This window comes from Larus michahellis, chromosome 6 (assembly GCF_964199755.1).
Source record: "Larus michahellis chromosome 6, bLarMic1.1, whole genome shotgun sequence".
NCBI lineage: Eukaryota > Metazoa > Chordata > Aves > Charadriiformes > Laridae > Larus > Larus michahellis.
The window spans coordinates 35,686,880-35,706,541 of record NC_133901.1 but is presented as its reverse complement, the minus strand read 5'-3'; the positions used below and the strand labels follow the sequence as shown (position 1 = coordinate 35,706,541).

At 38.6% G+C, this 19,662-nt stretch overlaps 1 protein-coding gene across 2 annotated transcripts; it reads right to left on the bottom strand.

Annotated features, from left to right (window-relative positions):
• Positions 1 to 742: 742 nt before the first annotated feature.
• On the bottom strand, positions 743 to 18,971 carry UBE2D1 (ubiquitin conjugating enzyme E2 D1). Of its 2 annotated transcripts, XM_074592256.1 has the most exons (8): positions 18,828 to 18,966; positions 10,461 to 10,524; positions 10,335 to 10,366; positions 8,043 to 8,160; positions 7,506 to 7,583; positions 7,141 to 7,246; positions 4,715 to 4,808; positions 743 to 1,635 (listed from the first exon to the last, which is right to left on the bottom strand). In XM_074592256.1, the coding sequence occupies exons 4-8, from the start codon at positions 8,091 to 8,093 to the stop codon at positions 1,590 to 1,592; spliced, it is 375 nt and encodes a 124-aa protein (XP_074448357.1). In that variant the 5' UTR covers positions 8,094 to 8,160; positions 10,335 to 10,366; positions 10,461 to 10,524; positions 18,828 to 18,966; the 3' UTR covers positions 743 to 1,589. The 2 variants fall into 2 exon arrangements, with proteins under 2 accessions (XP_074448357.1, XP_074448356.1); XM_074592255.1 differs by lacking the exon at positions 8,043 to 8,160 and having other exon boundaries at positions 18,828 to 18,971.
• Positions 18,972 to 19,662: the final 691 nt, after the last annotated feature.

The window sequence follows — 19,662 nt, the reverse complement described above, 5'->3', positions numbered from 1 at the left end:
AGAGGTGACATTTTCCCCACACATGACCAATTTATGCTGTGGGTCACAGGCACAAAGGTAAATATCTTCCATTGTGCACACTTCCCACCCACAACCCAAATTCCAGTCTGGCATTCATTACAGAGAAAAACCCAAACATTTTTGTAGTCTTAAAAATGTATCCTATGATGACAAGTTTCCCAACTGCAAGTCACTTTTCTTTTATGTGCAGGGAAAAAACATTAGTCACGCAGATTTATTTTCAGATACCCTAAAAGAATGTACAGTAGGAAATCAAAATTGTTCTGGTTTTAATCTGCTTTATAAGGAAAGACTGCCTGTCTCCAGCACTATTCGTTTTCCACATGCATAGTCTGAAGCAACCAAAGTACCAGTTAATAGAAAAGTTAGTTTCAAGTGTGAGATGTTTTACTGTAACATTCTGATATTGCAAATACACCACCTTGGCTGAAGCGTCTGACCTTCAAACACTTCTTGTGGTATTTCCTCCATAAACAGATATAACATGTCATCAAACTGTTTGAAATCTTATACAAAACAACGGGCATAGCATGCTAAATAAATTAGGCTAAAGCTAGCATAAAAATTAATTGCAACACAGTTCTAAGTAGTACACTATGCATGGCTTTATCTTCCCTTTTGTCTACAAGACACATGCACACTTAGTATTTTGATTCTCTAATGTTAGAACAAGCACTTTAAGGATATGCATTGTTTAAAGAAAAAAAAAAGCCAAGACAAGTAGTAGAAAATGCATTTTATTTATATGGAAAAGGCTACATTTAGATTTGTAAAAGGTCTGTGATAGTGTTATGTTGCCGACATGTCAAAAATCATTTTGTGAATAGCAACAAAACGGTTATGTATCTTTCTACATAGCAGTGCAATTAGTTCACATTGCAATAAAATTAAGTCAAGTATGCAACAGAATCAAAAAAACAAGTGTTTCTCCATAATCAGCATACAAAGAATTACAGTGCAAAGATCATTTTAGGTTTTAAGATATCTGCAGTCAGTCTTTAGAATATCCTAATGGGTGGGATACTCCAGTTATTTTCATTACTAGCAGTTGTATCTTGTCAATACTGTGCACAAGCAAGTAAGTCTAAAATGAAATGACTTACGTGGTAAATAAAATATTTAGTCTATACAGTAAAAAAAACACATACAAATTATATAAGTGAACTAACAAAATGAAATCTGAACACATTTATGAAACAAACAACATACTTTAAAGACACATATACAGTATTCCTCACATAAAACCAGCTACTTTTTCCAGCAAAAATAATTTGGTTGCTTTACAACTGCATTATGGATCTTGTAGTCTGAAGATGTAGATGTCCAACACTTAAAAACCATAATAAATGTCTTCTGCAAAGCATACAAAGAGGATAAATATTCATATCACAGTCATAAGTTTATTTTTGGAAGTTTGTTCTCCCTTGCTCCAGAAACACACTTACATGGGTGGAAAAAAATTCAAGGGGCATCATGATACACTGAAACAGGTGTTCCATTTCCTTCTAATTTTGAAAAACCCCTAGGACTTACAGTACTTTGTGGTATATGAAAAAGTCTTCTTAAGTTTACATTGCATATTTCTGAGTCCATTCTCTTGCGTATCTGTTGTATCTGTACGTGCAGAAAGAAGGCATAACGGTGAAGAGCTGTTAGTGATACACTGACAATGGCCACATATTTACTTAATACAGATGTTATAGAGCTTTTCAACTTCTAGCATTGATTCAAATAATGTTAAAATAGTCTAAAAGCCAAGAAACAAATACCCACCATACGTTCAGTTTCTAAGGCTACCTATCAGAGCTATTTAAAATAGATTCAACACCAATCTCACAGGTTTGTATCAAAATGCATATCATTGTGCATTCTTAATTTGCATTTCACAACCAGTTCCCTTATTTGTACCTTAACAAGAATTTGTTGTCAATTATTCCTAAATGTGTATACTATTAACAGTCTGACAAAGTTCACACGTTTTAGTTGCATAAAATTCAGTACAATTAACTGTGGGGATAGAAGGCACAATGATTTTTTTTTTTTTTTTTATTCTCCATCCTGCTTTTCAGAACCTGGAAGGAAAATTTCCCGAAAAGCATTTTAGGTCTTGGGTCTCTTCCTTCTGATATGAAGCTGACTAGCACTCCCAAAGGTAAATGTCCTCAGAGAATCAATAACTTTCCTTCTGGTCCTCACATTTATTACATTCCACTCTTCAGACTAGCTTCACTTTCTCCTGGGTCCTCCAGAGAAATCGGTGACAAGTTTTTTTAAATCAATTCAAGATCACTATAGCAACTTGTGTTCTAACTGTTTGGTTTTTTTCTTAAGAATATGCTACCATACGAGTCTTTGGATTTGTACTTATAGCAAAATACCCATAGATAAATGGTCAGGGGTAACCACCCATATCCTTCATTTCCTAAATCCAAACAGAGATTAAAAGAATTTAATAGGTGATCAGCATAAGAGGATAAAGCTGTAGTCAAGACTACACGTTCTGTCACTTTCTCCAGCAATCATTAAATTTCAAGTTCTGGAGATAGAGAAATAGCCCTCATTTGCTTCCTTCAAAAACAGGAGGCACAATGGCTGAAATCACTACTAAGTAAGTGGATGGACAAGAGCCAAGACACAAATGGGCAGAAGCTGAGGCAGAACATCCCCAGCTTGAATATGATCTGCTTTGCAGTACAAGCCTCAGAGTTCAAGCACTTCAGAAGTGGGTTATACGATTTGATTGTACCGGACATTGAATTGTCAGAAAAAGGCCATTTTAGTAATTCTTACTCTGGGGAAGAAATACTAGACCATAGGCTTCCATGTAACTTCTACATCATTCCTTCTCTATCCAGTCCTCAAGGTAAAAGCAATGCTCAAATCTTCATGGGTCTGTGATACGTGAGGAACCACAGGCCACTAGCATGCACTGCAAGAAGTCTTCAATGGCTCAGTACTAAAAAATAGGTACACCAAACAATTTCCTCGGTCAGTTAACTAGAAAGTAAAAAATTCTTCTGGATATCACAAACGTGCCACAGAATGAGGCAAAGCATGTAACAATTAAAATAGTTAACAGCAAGCTTACCAAAAAGCAGCTTAAGTATCAAGAATAAAAAGCCTGCCCCAAACTAAATCCATAATCTTCTCCACAGCTTGAAGAAGTCAGATGAACAGCAGTGGTTAGGCTGTCTACAAATGTAATTTATTGTCAAGGCCATCAGAAAATTTGTGATGGGTTCATTTTGGGGAAGGTTATTCCATTCTTGACAAATTAGGACTGGATGTATTTGGAGAATCATAGAGACTCCTGCTCCTTGTTACTATGCTAAATGGATCTTGTGTTTCAGTCTTTCTTAATTACACACACACAGAAAATCCAGAGGTGCTAAAAACCTGTTAGAAAGGACAGCTCAGGCCATGCTGATAGACTGCAGACTAAGTCCTGGATTGTGCTCAAAACACCTACAGCAGCAGAGTTCAACAGGATCTCCCAGTGGTAAGCAAAATACTTCCTTCCTGGATCACTGATCCTGTAACCTTTTCCATGCATAAAGTCCTTGAGGTTTGTAAGGCCAGGGGAAGCAAGCAGCTGATAGCAGAAACTGATCAGCAGAAAGCAGCTAAGATGGAAAAATCTCACAGATAGTATTTCCTCCATGGAATCCTTTGGAAATCATGAAGTCTAATCTGTGGAACAAAAGGCCTGAGCTTCCTGCCAGCCACAACTGCAAAAACTCTTAAGAAATCAATGCAGAAATCAACACACCACTGCTTTGATATCCATAAATTTCACTATTCAAAGTTTGAGTGGCAAAAGGAGTCACCCTAGAGAGGTTCTGCTCTTGAAAGAAACTCTGCTCTGCCAAGCATCGGGCTTGCTAGCAACCTCTAAATCCTGGTATCTGGTATTGTGAGGGTTCAGCCATGTACGTACTTTAATACAGTATTTCAAAACCTTCCTTCGGATTGATGCACAACAAAGTTAGCAAGCCTTAAAACTGAACTTTGGGAGATCCGGGTGGCTCTGCACTGTAAGTAAGAGACTCCAGCATAGATGTTTCAGTCAGTACAGTACTTTTAGAGTTTAAAACTCCTCAAATGAAAACCAGGTTTGGTCCAGAAGCACATAATGCTTCAGTTACGTTCTGTCCATGTTACCTACCCAAGATCAGAAATGTCCTGCAAATTCTACAGCTGTTCCAGAAAGTAAGAGAGGTTCTTTTTCTCTTTAAAACACTGCAAATTGCAATAAATGTGACGATGATTCTTAATACTAAACAGAACGGAATATTAGTCTACCCTACATTTACAAAATTGTGTCAAAAACATGAGTTTGTTGATTATATCTAACATCTTAAAAGCATAGGTTTTACAGCCAGAGTATCACAGTAACAATAAATAATTCATATTTGGGAAATAATTTTTCATGCAATGAATATAATAAACACACAACACAGAAGGGTGAAGGTTTTATGCAACTAAGTACAAAAAAAGAAATAGTGAGTATCCAACAGCTGTATATGCCTACAGTTTCCTGCTTGCCATTCCACTGATCGGTATTTTCAAGATTTCAAAATCTAATCCTGTGGAAATCTGTGAAAAGGCTATCTTTAAAAGTTAAGATAGAAGCTGCATAGCACATAACCGCCTGCAAGGACCACACACACAAATACATATATGTTATACTCACTTTTCCTTGTCTGACTTGTAGATTTGTGCAATATCCGGTACTAATGGATCATCTGGATTAGGATCACAAAGTAAGGAGCATATGGACAATAAAACTAAATAAAAGAGACACTAGATTAAGCAAGTTAGTTTGCCTTATTTCTATAATCCTTTAATATATTCCAGTACACTGAAGAAGGGTGGTAGAAGGGAGATTGGAAAGAGAATGCATATTAGTATTAAACTTTCCCATAGCAGTTCTGCTCAGGAATGTTTATACAGCATCATTTTTCCAGGTCCTAAGTAAATACCACCTTATGCTAGCCTAGAGAACTTGCAACCCATGGACCTGTACCTTCTGTAATGATCTCTCCCATGTTTTAACCTATGAACATTAAAAAAAACTACAGACTACATAGTTCCCTATAAATATTTGATCAGACTGAGCTCTTCCATCTACAATTATTTGAGATAATTAATATTTTTAATATTACACTGCCATGCGATACTCTTTTTGTACATATCCATCTCCACTTCTGTGCTGAGAGTTATTCTCTCCTTTATGTGAATATTTCACTTAATTTGATAGAAGTGTGACTTCCATTTGGGGAAAATACTTCATCAGTGTCATATGCAGGTATTCATTTATTCATTTATAACTCCATATTCGTTGTCTGGTATTGAACCAAGGATATTTGATTTTTCTAACATTTTCTGTCCATACTTTTCAGGAAATTTATATTATTATACTCAGAATTAACATGAATACGAGAGTATACATTTAAACAATTCTAAACACATAGTGAAAGGGAATTTGACGCTACAATGAGAATCTGCGGTAGAACAGGATTTTTTTTCCTTGCTTTGTCTTGTTACAAAAGAGCCCAGACTAACACCTACTTTCAGCTGTAGCATGTTCGATCACTTCATACTGACATATTTAATTTTATTAAGTGCCAAATACACTAGTAATATTAGAAAAATCAGGTTAGAATACTTGGTCACACCAATCAGAGGTACTATCAGCATGTTGTAATCCTTTGCTTCAGTAAAACAAGAACTATAAAGGAGAAACTTCCACGAGCCACTAAGCCAATTTCCAGTTTATGAAATATATAATGTGTAAGCACATTAAAAGCACGTCAGATCAGAAAATGTAAGACCAGCAGACTGCTCCTCTTTATAACTGAAGGAACACTCAACAAGTAAAGACAGAGAAAAGTGCTGAAGATCTAAAAGCTTAAAGAGTTTTCAGTTGTAAATGCCAACTGTTAAACATGATATAAGTGCCAACTCTCATTTGCGAAATACCTTCTAAATAACTGGAAACAAGACAGTTTTTTCTCAGCAATAAAACAATTGACCAGTTTCTGTGGAAAATTGATAGCAAATACACACAATAGTAATTCACATCTTCAGCAACTACATCAGGAACCAGTATTAAACTAGATTTTATTTAGCTTGTGAGATTACTGCACAGGGTTGTTAGGCATGAGCAGAAGTTGCTCTTCCAAGGAGGTATAGCCATTGTGCTTGCACAGAGCAATTGCCATTGGACAGAGACTAACAATTTTTCCCTTGGTTATACACCAAATGCAATGACACTGTTCTAAAAAAAGACACATGGTTTAGAGAGCTCTCCAGCACATAAGCAAGATATGATACTGTTTAACCTTTTGAGTCACATGAGAACTTTCTGTAAGGTGACTATGAGTGTGCCTAAGCATTTTAAAGATGAGTGAGGAAAAAACAATAATAGCACCCACATTTTAAGCTGCTTTTGAAGTGACACAAAATGCTACACCAGAAGAACTGCTTGACTGTAACCTCAATGTTCCAAAACCCTACAGTGTTACACTGAGAAAGTTTAATTACAGGACTAGAATATTTTAATAAATTGTCTACTGATGACTTTGAAAGCAGCTACATTTTAAAATACTCATCTTACAGAGGAATGCAAACCAGAACAATTTATCTCATTTTAAAATAAAGTCTAATTAAGACCTTAGCCCACACAAGGATGCTCAGGCAACCCAAAGAGGCATCAATAGGCAATCAGGTAAGCCCACACACATGAGTATCAGGGTTTTCCATTTACATCCAAATTAATTTGATTTTGATGCTCTCTTCACCAGTTTCTCCTCAGTTCTGCATGCACAGTCAGCTATAATACAGAAGTTGCATTTCAGGCTAATTGGCCATTTATTATCTTACTCAACTTGTTTTAGAACATTTCTTCACCATGCACATAATATTTTATGTAACATGACACTCCAAATAAACTGTGCAAGATCTTGGATTGTAACAAGAATTCCAATGGAATTTGCCACTTCTGTAACGTGCAGGATAAATGAATTCCCACTGCCACCCTTAGTGCAGTAATACACAAAGAAGCACCACAGCAGAGTATGCAATTTCATAAATCCATTAGCAAAACTGTGAATTTACCTTTAGATACAGTCAGAGCTGGTGACCATTGCGATCTCAGGATATCAAGACAAATACTCCCATTACTATTTATGTTTGGGTGGTATATTTTTGTTGTAAAAGCAATCTGGAATAAAATAAATAGAAAAGTAACATCAATTTCTGTTTATTACATTTGGAACCCTTAACATTGTCCCTTCAGTTCCAGTCATACTAGATTGGCCAATACAAGCTATTGTACAGTCTTATCTGTTCATCCACTATGGACAAGTATCTTATTGCTGGCCTTTCTGGCTTTCACTTCCAAAATTAAGCCTCAAAGAATTAAGACAAAGAAACAAAGCTTTGACCAAAAAATTGCGTAAGTTTTGAGATAAAGGACTTACCTTTGGTGGTTTGAAAGGATAGTCTGTTGGGAAGTGTACTGTGAGAAAAAATACGCCCCCTTGATATGCACTGTCAGGCTGAGGAAACAAAACAAACAAAACATATTAATATATTTCAGTTATGTTGGAGCTTCCCTTCTGAACACAGATAGCCTCCCAAAGCTATGAGTATCTTAGAAAATCCATTTTTTCCCCAGTACACAGCCCATGCTGTGGGCGACAGCCCACTATGGACTGTGTACTGGGAAGGCACAGAGGGAACTGAACCCTCCCACTGGCCTGCTGAGCTACAGCAGAGCCAACCATGGATGGCTACTACTGCAGTAGCACAACATGGATACTCAGTGCTGCCCTTCTTGGGGAGAGAAAGGGAGGAAGCAGTGTCTGACTGGTGGAGCTACAAAAAACTGCGGATCCATCAGCTCCACCGCACCAAGGGGAACACAAAACCCAGAGCAGGTTCTTCCAAATCCTGTCTCCATGCAACACCACAGGTGCTCTGATCCTCCTCCATCCTTAAGCTACAAATATACTCACCTCAAGAAGTGGTTTCTCTTTGCAGATGCAAAGAGTAGGATTTTCCAACATAATTCAGTTGATCATGGTGACATCAGGGAGATTTAAAACACACAACATCTTTGTGACCTGCACAAATCTGTGAACATGCATTTTGTTAGAGAACATGTGCACAGGTTTATGTCCAGGTTGCACAGAGTTAATAGACAGAAATAACTTTGTTGCAGTCATCTGTTGAGGAAAACTTTCATTTTTATTAACTAGAAAAGTGAGGGGAAAAGTCTCAATGCAAAATGATAGAGAGCAGTGCTGCCGTTTCTGATTTAAGGGAAGGAGAAGAAAACCTTTCTCATTACTTGGTAAGTTTAAAACAGCAACACAGGAACTCAATCCCAGCAAAGCTGCAGAAGATCAAGTTTTTTGGTTCTCTTATGGAAGCAGACTGTTTTTTAAATAAAATGTCTACTTTGGAAGTGAGCAAAAAATTACAGTTTTAGAGAGGTCAAGTCACAAATGATCTGCTAGGACATGTCATCTTACACACTCAAAATGCGGACAGTGTTGGAATGTAAGCCAGGTTATATATAGTATTGCTAAGTAGTCAGCATTAGCTAACATCAGAAGAGATTGCTGCTATACTTACAATTAGGTTTGAAAGGACTGCTTGCATGCATACTAAATGGATTTGTCAAAGTTAAAACAAGCTGAAGATGAGAGAAGCTCTGTGTCAGACAGAAGGCAAAGTAAAGTCCCAGTATGTTTTGTGAGTAAGATATGTAAAACAAATTGATGATGCCCATAGGCAGGAACACTGGTTACCCTACTTCCACACATAGGAAGTGAATTCTTTGTGAAGTCCTATGCTTCCCTCAGGCCATCAGGAAACATACAGGATGTGCATCCCTAGTTCCTTATGGTATCAAGACAAAGGATTAACAAGCTGACCATGTTCTTATTGGTAGGTATGACTGAAAAAAGTTGGCAAGAGATGCTTATTCTTATGTTTAACTAGAGGAATCTGAGGAACCTGAAGCAAAGAAAAGAGTATTTTCCACTACAGAATATGGAAGATGAATTGCAAGCTCAAAGACAAAAAAAAAGAATTTATGTGCTAGTATTTCCCTTACTCAGGTCAGAGTCATTCAGGACAGAGACATTATTGGTGGCAATTAGCACATAAGCTTTTGTTAACTCTCAGCTGCTTTGCTGGTTTGCCATTCACCTTTAAGCAGTGCAGAAGGGCAGGGGTCAGAATGACTTTGTATAAGAAATAACACAGTTGTTAAAGAAAAATAGCAAAAGCATTAGTAACCTACAGAAAAACCTGCCACAATCATTTCAGTTGCTGCTGGGCTATTGACAAGTTGGATGACAGACTCCAGAATACACTGGCAAATTAGTAACTCATCTTTCACTGCTTCAGAGCAGCTGTGCTGAAAATGTAGAAATAGCCTGAAAGCAGTCACAATTCCACTTTCTCCAACATGGGATGCTGCATCTTCATGGATTAAGTACTGTCCCAAAATTTCAGCTCACACAGTGGTTCAGCTCATCATCTGAATCAGAAATTCTTCCTTCCAAATCAGTAAATCCAAAACAAAACCACTAGAAATACAAACTCCTTACCATGATATTAATAAACACCCCTTCCCTCAGGCCACATTGTTCTTCATTCTTTATGCTGAAACCCTTTTCAGTTTTCCTTTAAAATTTTCTGTTCTTAAGCTTTATTGTCCTTTCTTATGTAGTTTCCTTGATGAGAGTCATAAATGGGGTCTTTAGAGATCTCCCTCAACCCAAGGAAAGCTGTTCTTTCTCACACAGAAACCAAAAGTACCCACAAATGCTGGTCTACAGTTTGCAAAAGCCATCTGTTTTTGCCAGAGCCACATCACAGACATCAAATAGCCTCTATCTAAAAGCCCCCAAAATCACCCTGTGCACCATCACTCTTGTTTACAGTTACCAACTTTAACGTTGTATCACACCCACACTTCCTCCTTTCAGATGGATCAACCCTCCAGAACTGATCATCTTTGAAAAGCAAACGTTTCACTTTGCAGCCCACCTCACCAATTCAAACATTGCAGCTCACTGATTAAGCACCCCTAACTTCATGAAGACAACAGATTTTTGAACAGTTACAGAACAAAACTAGTACCAGACTAAGAACAACAATACCACCCTAAATCTTTAATCTAGACACAGCACAGCTGAATTTGACTGTCACATTTACAGAAACCCAAATGAATCCTTCCATAACAAAATGGGAAACAAGGTCTACTTTCTAAGCAGCACGAATTATATACTTACAGGTCCCATAATTGTTGCTTGCCAATGAAACACTGAAAGTCAAAAAGGCACAGCAATTAGAGATTTTTCTGAGCTTTTTATAACCAAAAAAAGGTCAGCTGTGACAATGTACTACAAAGAGCTTACAGTCATCTCCAACAGGTCCAGCAGAACAGTGGGCCGGTGGGTCTCGCTGCAGATCACTTAGTTCCTGTAAGAAACAGGCAAATATTTGAAGACATCTACATGGAAATACACACCACTCAGCAGCATCACTTCAAAAGTGAGACTGCAAACAGATTAAATAGACCTGTGGTATTTTTAAAGCAATCACTTGAAATATCCATTGATACTGAAAAGTTGTTTGTTTTTTTTTTTTACCAGATAGGTCTGCACCTAAAGGCAATGTTGTGCTATAAATTAATAGCTGAAAGTATTTAAGAGTTACAACCAAGTTCAGAATGAGATGGATATACTGAAGTAGACCTAAAAATATGAAGAAAATTAAGACTTTCTTGATTCCTTGGAAACTTATGTACTAATCTGCCTGCTACTTTAGCTTTTGATTTTACAAAAGCTTCTTGTACTGGCCTAATCTATGTACACTAGCTGAGTTAAACTAGCTCATAAAATGCTTGCAGTCTGTCTAGAGATGATATATAAAGATAACATGAAGGTTCCTAAGTAAACTAGAAAACAAAGGAAAAATATTAGCTCTACACTTTACTTAACATACCTTGATTTAATTCCCTGGATGTTTGGTTGTTTTTTTTTTTTTTTCTCTGCAAAATAACTACTAAAAAATCCCAAGAAAGTTGAAATTTAGGAGAAGCTTTCAGAGAAACTTTTGTAGGTCAACTGATTTATTTCTTCTACAGAAGTCCACACAGTCCCAAATAATCTAAAATTATTATTTGATTATGCAAAAACAGCTCAGCTTTTCATCTGATTTATCATCACTATATCAAATGCAAAATAAACCAGGCATTAATGTTGGTTTATTTTCCTTGTTTAATTTAATATACCACATTTGATATCTGTACTATACTAACAACACACACCTTCTTCCAATTCTAAGCTGATAGGAACCGTGCTGCGATAAGTTTAGCAATTATGTGTAAATACATTGATTGAAATAAGCTAAAAGACATGTGCTAAGCCACTCTGTGTAAGTCAGTCAACTAATTACTCAAAACATACACATTTAAGTAAACAATAGACATAAGCTGGGCTGCAAATATCACCTTGATTTTAGTGTAAGGAATAAAAGTCAAAACATTTCTACCCAAAAATTATCAGTAAAGACAACTACTTCCAAAAACAAGGTTTAAATTGGAACTAAGTTTAACTCAAGTGTAGAATTTGTGTACGTTGCATGACCAGACCTTATGTACAATTTGAAGGGTTAAAACTCTGCACTTCTCAACTGCTGTGATATATTTATCCATTTACAACATCCAGTAAACATTTCAACTCACACAGTTCTCTCTTTGAGGGACCCAGTTTACCATGGTGCTGGCACCTAAATTCAGGCACACTTCTTACAGGTCCACTCTTGGCCCTGAATTCAAAGACAGGCACTGCTATCTACTTCAGCCAGGTAATAGAGTAGTAATACAACCACTTGCTCTGAAGTCATTCCTCACAATCTTTGGAATTTAAAATAAGAGACAGTTCTTTGATATGTACTGAAATATATCAGGTTGCCAACTAGTGTTACTTGTCTGCCCTCAACGTTATTCTCTTGGTGAAATTGTACACTGGTCCAGAAACAACAATCCAGGCTAGACTTTAACTAATAAAGGCAATAGCAAAACCCTTTAAAAGTACAGTTCCCTTTTTAATCAGAGGATTCAAATTTCACTAAGAGAGTGACACAGAGAAGCAGTAATCTATGCAAAGCCAAGTCCTTGCCAGTACACGAAGGGAGTCAACAAGTCTCAAATTTCCAAGAGTCACAAGAGTTGTAACAAGTGTTACCAGCAGCACAGCAGTTACAGCCACCATCTACTCTTAATTTGCAACTCAAGATCTAACCCAACAAGAGATTAAGCCTTGTACACCCACTAAAACAGAGCCAGCTACACGAGACTGTTAACAACAACAGAGAACTCAAAGCCTAGAAATCATGCTTTTTTAATAGCAGTCATGGCTGACTATTAAATTAAAGACAATGACAGGAAAAATATGTATCTTAACTCCTCAGAGAGTCTCCAAAATACATGCAAACATGCCTTTATGCATATACGAACTGCTAGGCAAGCACTTCATTCTGGAGTCACAAGTCTATAACAGTACAGTCATTTGTTAGATGCTTTCCTCACGACCTTTACATATCCCAAACCCCCACAAATTGTTGTTCATTAGTATGTACACATGCAGTTCACAACTGGCAGGAGCTGGGGAAAGCTCCTCAGGTATACACTTCCCATTTCAGGCTACTAAAGGGACTGAAATTTGTCCATGATAAAAACCCCACGTTTTTAATCATATCTTGATGAGACTCCAAACTATCAACTCCTGTCATTAATAGTTCCCTAATAATGATGAAGAAAAGGCTCTCTTCAACCAACTTCACTAAAAGAGAGGAATGACAGATTCATAGAGCTTCGGCAGCTAGGAAACAAAGCCAGACCAAACTTCAAAATCCCGATAGAGCAAATTCAAGTAATATTTTCCAATCATAAGAAATAATGTATTGAAGCTAATGTGGTTTAAAAATGCAAATGGTAACATGATCAAACTTTGTAAATTGAGTTTGACAGTGTTAACATTTTGAGCCTTTACATAAAGCTCAGATTGAGCTGTGATAAAAAAAGAACTATTCAGCTTTATACTGTTAGTTATGCTGTTTAAGCTCCATATTCAAAGCAAAATTATCTGGAGAATTCTAAGATTTAAGCTTCAAGCTTTCCTCCATCTTTTGAAATGGTGCATGGAGATAGTCAGAATGTTGCCCATAAGCCAGACTGTTTTGCCATTGTCCAGAGCTGAACACTGCAGAACAGCTCCAATGATTCTCTAGCGTAAGTAGATATAGAAAAACTGCTTCATGACTTTACATATTCACAAAAGAATGAGGTGTTGAATACAAGAATTCTCTACACAAAGCAGCAAAGATGCTCTTCGCAAGAAGACCAAAGCCTTGCTGTGTCAAGGGACAAGGGTGAACAGTTACAAAGCACAATGAGCCGAGACCTCACGCAGAAGTGCAAGAGAACTGCACGTAAGGCATTACACAGCCAACAGTAAAGATTTCTTGGTGATTTTTAAGTTAATTAGTTCCAGCAGTTTTGTCCATGTTTTATGGATCATCACTATGTAGCTGCATGATGGGGGCCTGGTTACTTCAAGGCCTTGTCTACACCGCTGTTTTTAGTTACTGGTATAGAAAATGCTGGTGCAAGATTTTGACATATGTAAGCTAACAAACAGGACCTGTAAGTCAAAGCAGTGCAGATTCAGTTTCAGAACAGAAAGTCAACACTACAAATTACGGTGTACACCAGTGCAGTGTCCTTTATGAGACTAGAGAAACCCAAAATTTTGTCTGCAAGAAACACAAACAGAAGTATCAGTTATTTCACACACTGGTGAATGTCACAGCATAAAAGCATCTATCAAGAGCCACGCTATCCCAACACAGCCAGGATAAACGTGTACAGAGAAAACAGCTAAGCTGAAGACAGTGGTAGGAATAAATCTTTTAATCCTCTCAAACATAGGAAATATTACCAAGTAGAATAGAATACTATTAATTCTACACCTCTGAATGGGTGCTATAGCAAACAATTTCTCCTGTTTGTAACTACAGAACAGCAGCAGAGCACAAACATAAGCAGGATCTGTGACCAGGTGTAGTTAATAAAGGAATATTAACGTAACACTACAAATGCTAAATGACAATTCCTGGAGATGAATACAGCAAAGCCTCCAAATTATCACCTTTCATTGCACCGCACACACTGTACAATAAATAGCTCTGTGGGCACCATGAGGCAAAAATTTAAAAATTGAGTTTAACAGATGTAAAACACACACCATGGTAAGCTATAAATGCTGGAAATATTTCTGACCATGCAGACTAGCACTCACTGTCAAAATATAACACAGGATGTATTTCATAAAAGCATAAAGCTGGTGAAGACTGAGAAACCAGTTTAACACTTACACACTTCATTAGCAGTCAGGCGTCTCTCCTAAAAAACTACTAGAACAAGATTGTGAAGGATACTTTGATAACAAAGAGATAAAATATTCCCAGCATAGCAGTCATGGACACTCAATGGCTATGAGCATGAGTAGTAACAAAAAAAAGGCCCTAAAAACATCTCCTGTTTTTTCAATTAAAAAAAACTCAGAAAAAAGACTGCAGACTATCAGAAGACCAAAATAAACTTCAGGCAGCACCACTAAAGGCTATTTTAATTCTCTAAACAACACAAACCGACAAGCAAAGCTCTATTCCACACCACTATTTAAAATACAGGGTTTTGTATTTGCCAGTTATGTTCTTCATTTCTTGCACAAAATGCACCGTAGACCACAGACTCACTTTCTACCAACTCCATGCATACACTGCTACTATTATATTGATGTGTGGAACCATCTGTCAAAAAAATGCCAGTGATTATATTTGGACTTGCTAAAGGATTCTCTGTTCTTCATAAATTTGATAAATGTAAAGCAAATATTTATCATAACATTTCTCAATATAAAGTTAAGTCTTAGTAACACATTCTATTTTATACATTGTTTTAATGCAAAAAATATTGCTGTGACATCACAGCTGATGTTTTGAAAGCAAATTAAAATGTTTTATACTATGGATCCAAAAAAGAAGTTTCCTTAGTATGTTTATTACCATCCAAATACACCATGTGAATCAAGATTTTAAAGTCAAAACATAAACCACAAATATTGATAAAATTGTATTTACTTGGGTGAATTTACAGTAACAAAAGTTATTTTCAACATAAATATTCGAGTCTGTATGTCCTATCACTGTACCCATATGTGAAACACATACAAAAACAGACATGTAGTTCATTGACGTATCTAAATGTTTGAATGCTTCTATTCTTTGGGTTGTGGGAGAAAAAACAATCAAGCACTATGCACCAACAAGATAAAAACCAACAGCTAGTTTTAAACCAGTCTTCAAATGTGTCAGAAAATAGTTTGTCACTGGTGTTAAAGTCTCTCCTAAATCTATTTTTTAGGCCTATAACAAAAGTAAATACTGGTTTTGTACATACTTCAAAACTGCCTGAATCATTACCAAGCATAACATCAACCCCTCGTTAACACTAGAGGAACACCCAGAAGTATAGGATTTATGATGAAAACAGTCTCCTCAACTGTAATACTGAATTGACAGGACAACAGACTTGCAATTAGATATGTAAACAAAGGATTCGGAACAGGAGTCTCAGAAAAACAGTTCTGCACAGGGCAGATGGGCATAACTGACCTATGCGCCAAATTACGTGACCTAACAGCCTGAATTATTTTCTACTTTGCCCAAAAGCCACAATGTCTTAATTTCCAGAGGCGGCAATAACAAAGGCTTCTTTGCAGAGTATCCCTTCCCTACTAAAACCTACACTATTTGTTTAGTTTTCATAACTTGCAACATTTGGAATTTACAATGCCCACAAAAACCTGGGTTATTCTTTCACCAGTGAGTCACAGACTACAGAGAAGCAATTCTGCCCCCAAGGAACATTTATTCTACCTCTCACAGAAAGCAGCCTAAAGTTTTTGACAGCATGGAAATATACTGCCTCTCTTCCATGCTACGCCAGAGTAAAGCACTGACAAGGTAAACTAATACAGGCTCCTCAGCTTAAGATGAATAAGAATCCCCCATCCTCCCAAGAACTCATGAATTTCTCATGGAGGTGCCACTGACAACAGTGCTTGCACCCCAGGGTTCATGTCCTCACTGCTCTTCCACCCTCAGCTTGTTCGCTCATTATTCAGTTGCTTGTATTTTAAGAAAGCTCCCAAGCACAATACAGCTTTCCATTATTAGTGTGTAGTCTTGACATCTGCAGGCTGTCCTCCTTTGAGGAGTCCCTCAAGGCAGATTCATGAAAGATGGGATGAAGCCACACAGATCACAATAGCAATAGCGTTGAGAAATTGGGGTCCCAACTGGTATGAGACAAAAAATGCTTACTAACATTTCTACGTATCTCAGCTTTCCTTCCTCTGTAGGCACTCTCATACTGAACACACATATTATTGTGAACGCACAAAATTATTGTGAACAAACACTCAAACTTGCCACTAAAATCCCTTAGCTGTGTTAAAGCACAATTCTGAACCACCCAGGCTTAACTTGAGACAGTACGTTTAGACTGACAAGCTCCCAAGTAATACCATTGTGTTTTCTGACAGCGCTTTGTTCTCCAAAGAGTTGCTCTAGGCACTTTGTGAAACTATGAAGTCCTTACAGCATTTCCTTTACTCCAGATCTTACCCCTTCCTACCCTGGAGATACAAGAAGATACAACATAGCTATCAACTCTTATAGCCAGTCTGAAATCATACAAGTACAATTCATCGTTTTCAGGAAAGCTCTACATATTATTACAATGACATCAATACATTTTGTCTTTTCAAACTTTTCTAGTTCATTTTAGCTTTCCACTTGAAACAGTCCTATTTCCTTGTCACTTTTCTCTTCTACTGTTGCGGAGGCAGACTCTTAGCCAAATCCCTCTAGTAGTATTTTTTTCATACCCTAGAAAGGCAGTAGAGAGTGATGAGGGTAGTTAACAGAACAAAGAAAGCCAGTGATAGTAATTCCTGCAGCAAACTAGAAGCAAGAGGTAACCAGTTCTGAACCTAACCTCAACTCGTCTGGTAGGTCCTTCCCCAATGTCTCTTCATGTTTCACAGAGAAGTTATTAATCAGAAAATCTTACAGTGCCTTGAAGTCAGCATCCTGGTAAGCATTTCTTCATTTCCAAAGAGTAGAAACAGAATCTAATAAGGCTAACAGGAGAAAAGATACTCCTTCATAAATAGTCCACCTGTAATTTCACATGTATCGAACACAAAGTTTATAAATGCCACACTAAAGAAAACTGTGGCTTTCCAATACATATGGAAGTCTCTAAAGCAGAAAGAAAAGTTACCCAGGGAATGTGATAAGAGTAAAACATTCTATTCTAGCAGGACCTCATTTGAAAGCCAAATGACCACAAACTACCACTCCATCTCAAAAATACTAGAATACTACCAGACTTTCCACTACAGAACTGCTCTTTGTTCACCTTAGCAGCATGAAACTGAACAAGAAAGAAAAAGCATTCAGAACAATCCTTTTCTTAGAAACACAAAGTAAGGAGATACTCAAAAGTAGGAAATTAAAGAGTCAAGAAAACATAAAGCATTTCTATAATACGCAGAAGCATGACAGAACTCTCTGCCAGAGAAAAACAACTGTAGTAATTTATTAATATCTGAAATATCATTCAAATGCAATGTTCATAACAAATATGTGAAGTGAAATAACAAAAAATCTCCCCTAATTACCTGTAAAGGCATAATCAGATTTGTAGCATGAGACCTAACTACCAACTTCCGGTAGAAATCAGTAAAAATAACATAATATCTGCTGTGGTGTACCCCAAACCTTCTCGCTGCAGGGTTAACTACTGATTATAGAATTCTATTCCTATAATACCACCGTGTTCCAATAGCAAAAAGGGCATTCAAAACAAGAAATTACCGCACAGTCACTAAATGAGGATAACACAAACACTGACTAAAACACGGTGCGTCAACAGCAACAAAACACCGCGTATTTTATAACACGGCTAACGCGCTAACGTTAATTCAACTTCTATGTGTACCATTCATAACAGCTTTTTTGTCCGTACTATACAGTGACCAGTTGGGTCTTGCCAAACACCAGGAATCTAGAAGTTTACTCCTCACTGGAAGACTGGCCATTTACAGATATCATCCAAAAACTCTACTACTAGGACACACTCAAAGGTCACAAGGAGTACTGGGCTGACAGCGCTTCCTAATGTGGAAAAAACACAACTTGGTTTGCGCAGAGCAAACCGAGCCCCGCACCACAGGAGTACAGAATTTCGGCAACAGATATTCTATTTACACCTCTACTAAAGATAACTCCTTGGCACAATTTCGCCTTTCACCCAGTGCTTCAGTCACACGGGCCCGGGAAACACCTCAGGGGGTTTCTTAAACGGCACTGAGGGGATGGGGGGAGCTTCAAGAAGGCGAGGGGTCCCAAACCGCACTGACACCGCCAAGAGGCGCCCTTTCCCCGCCTCACGCCCGCTCCCACCGGCAGCCTGGGCCCCTCCACCCCCTCAGGCGACCGGGCGGTTCGCAGCGGGGGGGCAGCGACGGGCCCCAGGCGGGGACAACGCGGGGCGACGGCCCTCTCACGAGCCGCCACCATTCCCCCAGGGACGGAGGTGGACCCTCCCCGCCTTCCCGACCTCCCTCCCCACCAGCCCCACTCACTTTCTGTATCCGCTTCAGCGCCATGGGAGCGCGGGGCGGGCGACGGGGAGCGCGGCCGGGGGGGGGGTGTGGAGCAGTCGGTTAACGGCATCCGCGCGCGCCGCGGCGGCGGGCCCTTTGTGTGTACCTGCGCATGCGCAGCGCGAGGGGGTGGGGTGCCGCTCGCGGGGCACGCCGGGAAGTGTAGTCACCGGGGGGGGGAGAGCTGCCCCCTGGCGGCTGGCGGCGCGCACGGGGCCCGCGGCTGCCACAATGACAGGTTTTCTTTCTTTATACCGTAAAATTTACTGTATTTTGTCAGTGGGTTTTTTCTTTTGATCCGGTCGTCTCCCTCTGGGGGGTTCTGTGGAAACCAAAGGACCATTAGGGCTGTCTGTGTCCGGAGAACAAAAGGTGCAGACGTGGAAGGAACATGAAGAAGAGGAAACTAACCCTATGGAGCTGCATATTCTTTAAGTAAAGACCATTAATTCTCACGCTAATAGCTGAGTTTTGGAGTTTTAAAGCGGCTGTCACTGGGAGAGTATCACTCTCTAGTTTTTGCCTCCACAAACACGCAGGAGGGAGCTTGTTCTCTCCTGTTCTCAAAACAATGCGTTCTGAGGTGTTTGCTGAGTCGTAGAATCATAGAACGGTTTGGGTTGAAAGGGACCTTAAAGATCATCTAGTTCCATCCCCCCTGCCCTGGGCAGGGACACCTCCCACCAGACCAGGCTGCTCCAAGCCCCGTCCAACCTGGCCTTGAACACCTCCAGGGATGGGGCAGCCACAGCTTCTCTGGGCAACCTGGGCCAGGGGCTCACCACCCTCACAGCAAACAATTTCTGCCTCAGAT

What these genes read in the sequence shown, in the direction of transcription:
- UBE2D1 (XM_074592255.1), bottom strand. Translation starts at nt 18,851, where the DNA reads ATGGCGCTGAAGCGGATACAGAAA. An exon ending in AAGCAACAATTATGGGACCT is followed by an intron (nt 7,584 to 10,334) that starts GTAAGTATATAA and finishes TTGTTTCCTCAG; the next exon opens with CCTGACAGTGCATATCAAGG. An exon ending in TACAAGTCAGACAAGGAAAA is followed by an intron (nt 1,636 to 4,714) that starts GTGAGTATAACA and finishes CTGCACGTACAG; the next exon opens with ATACAACAGATACGCAAGAG.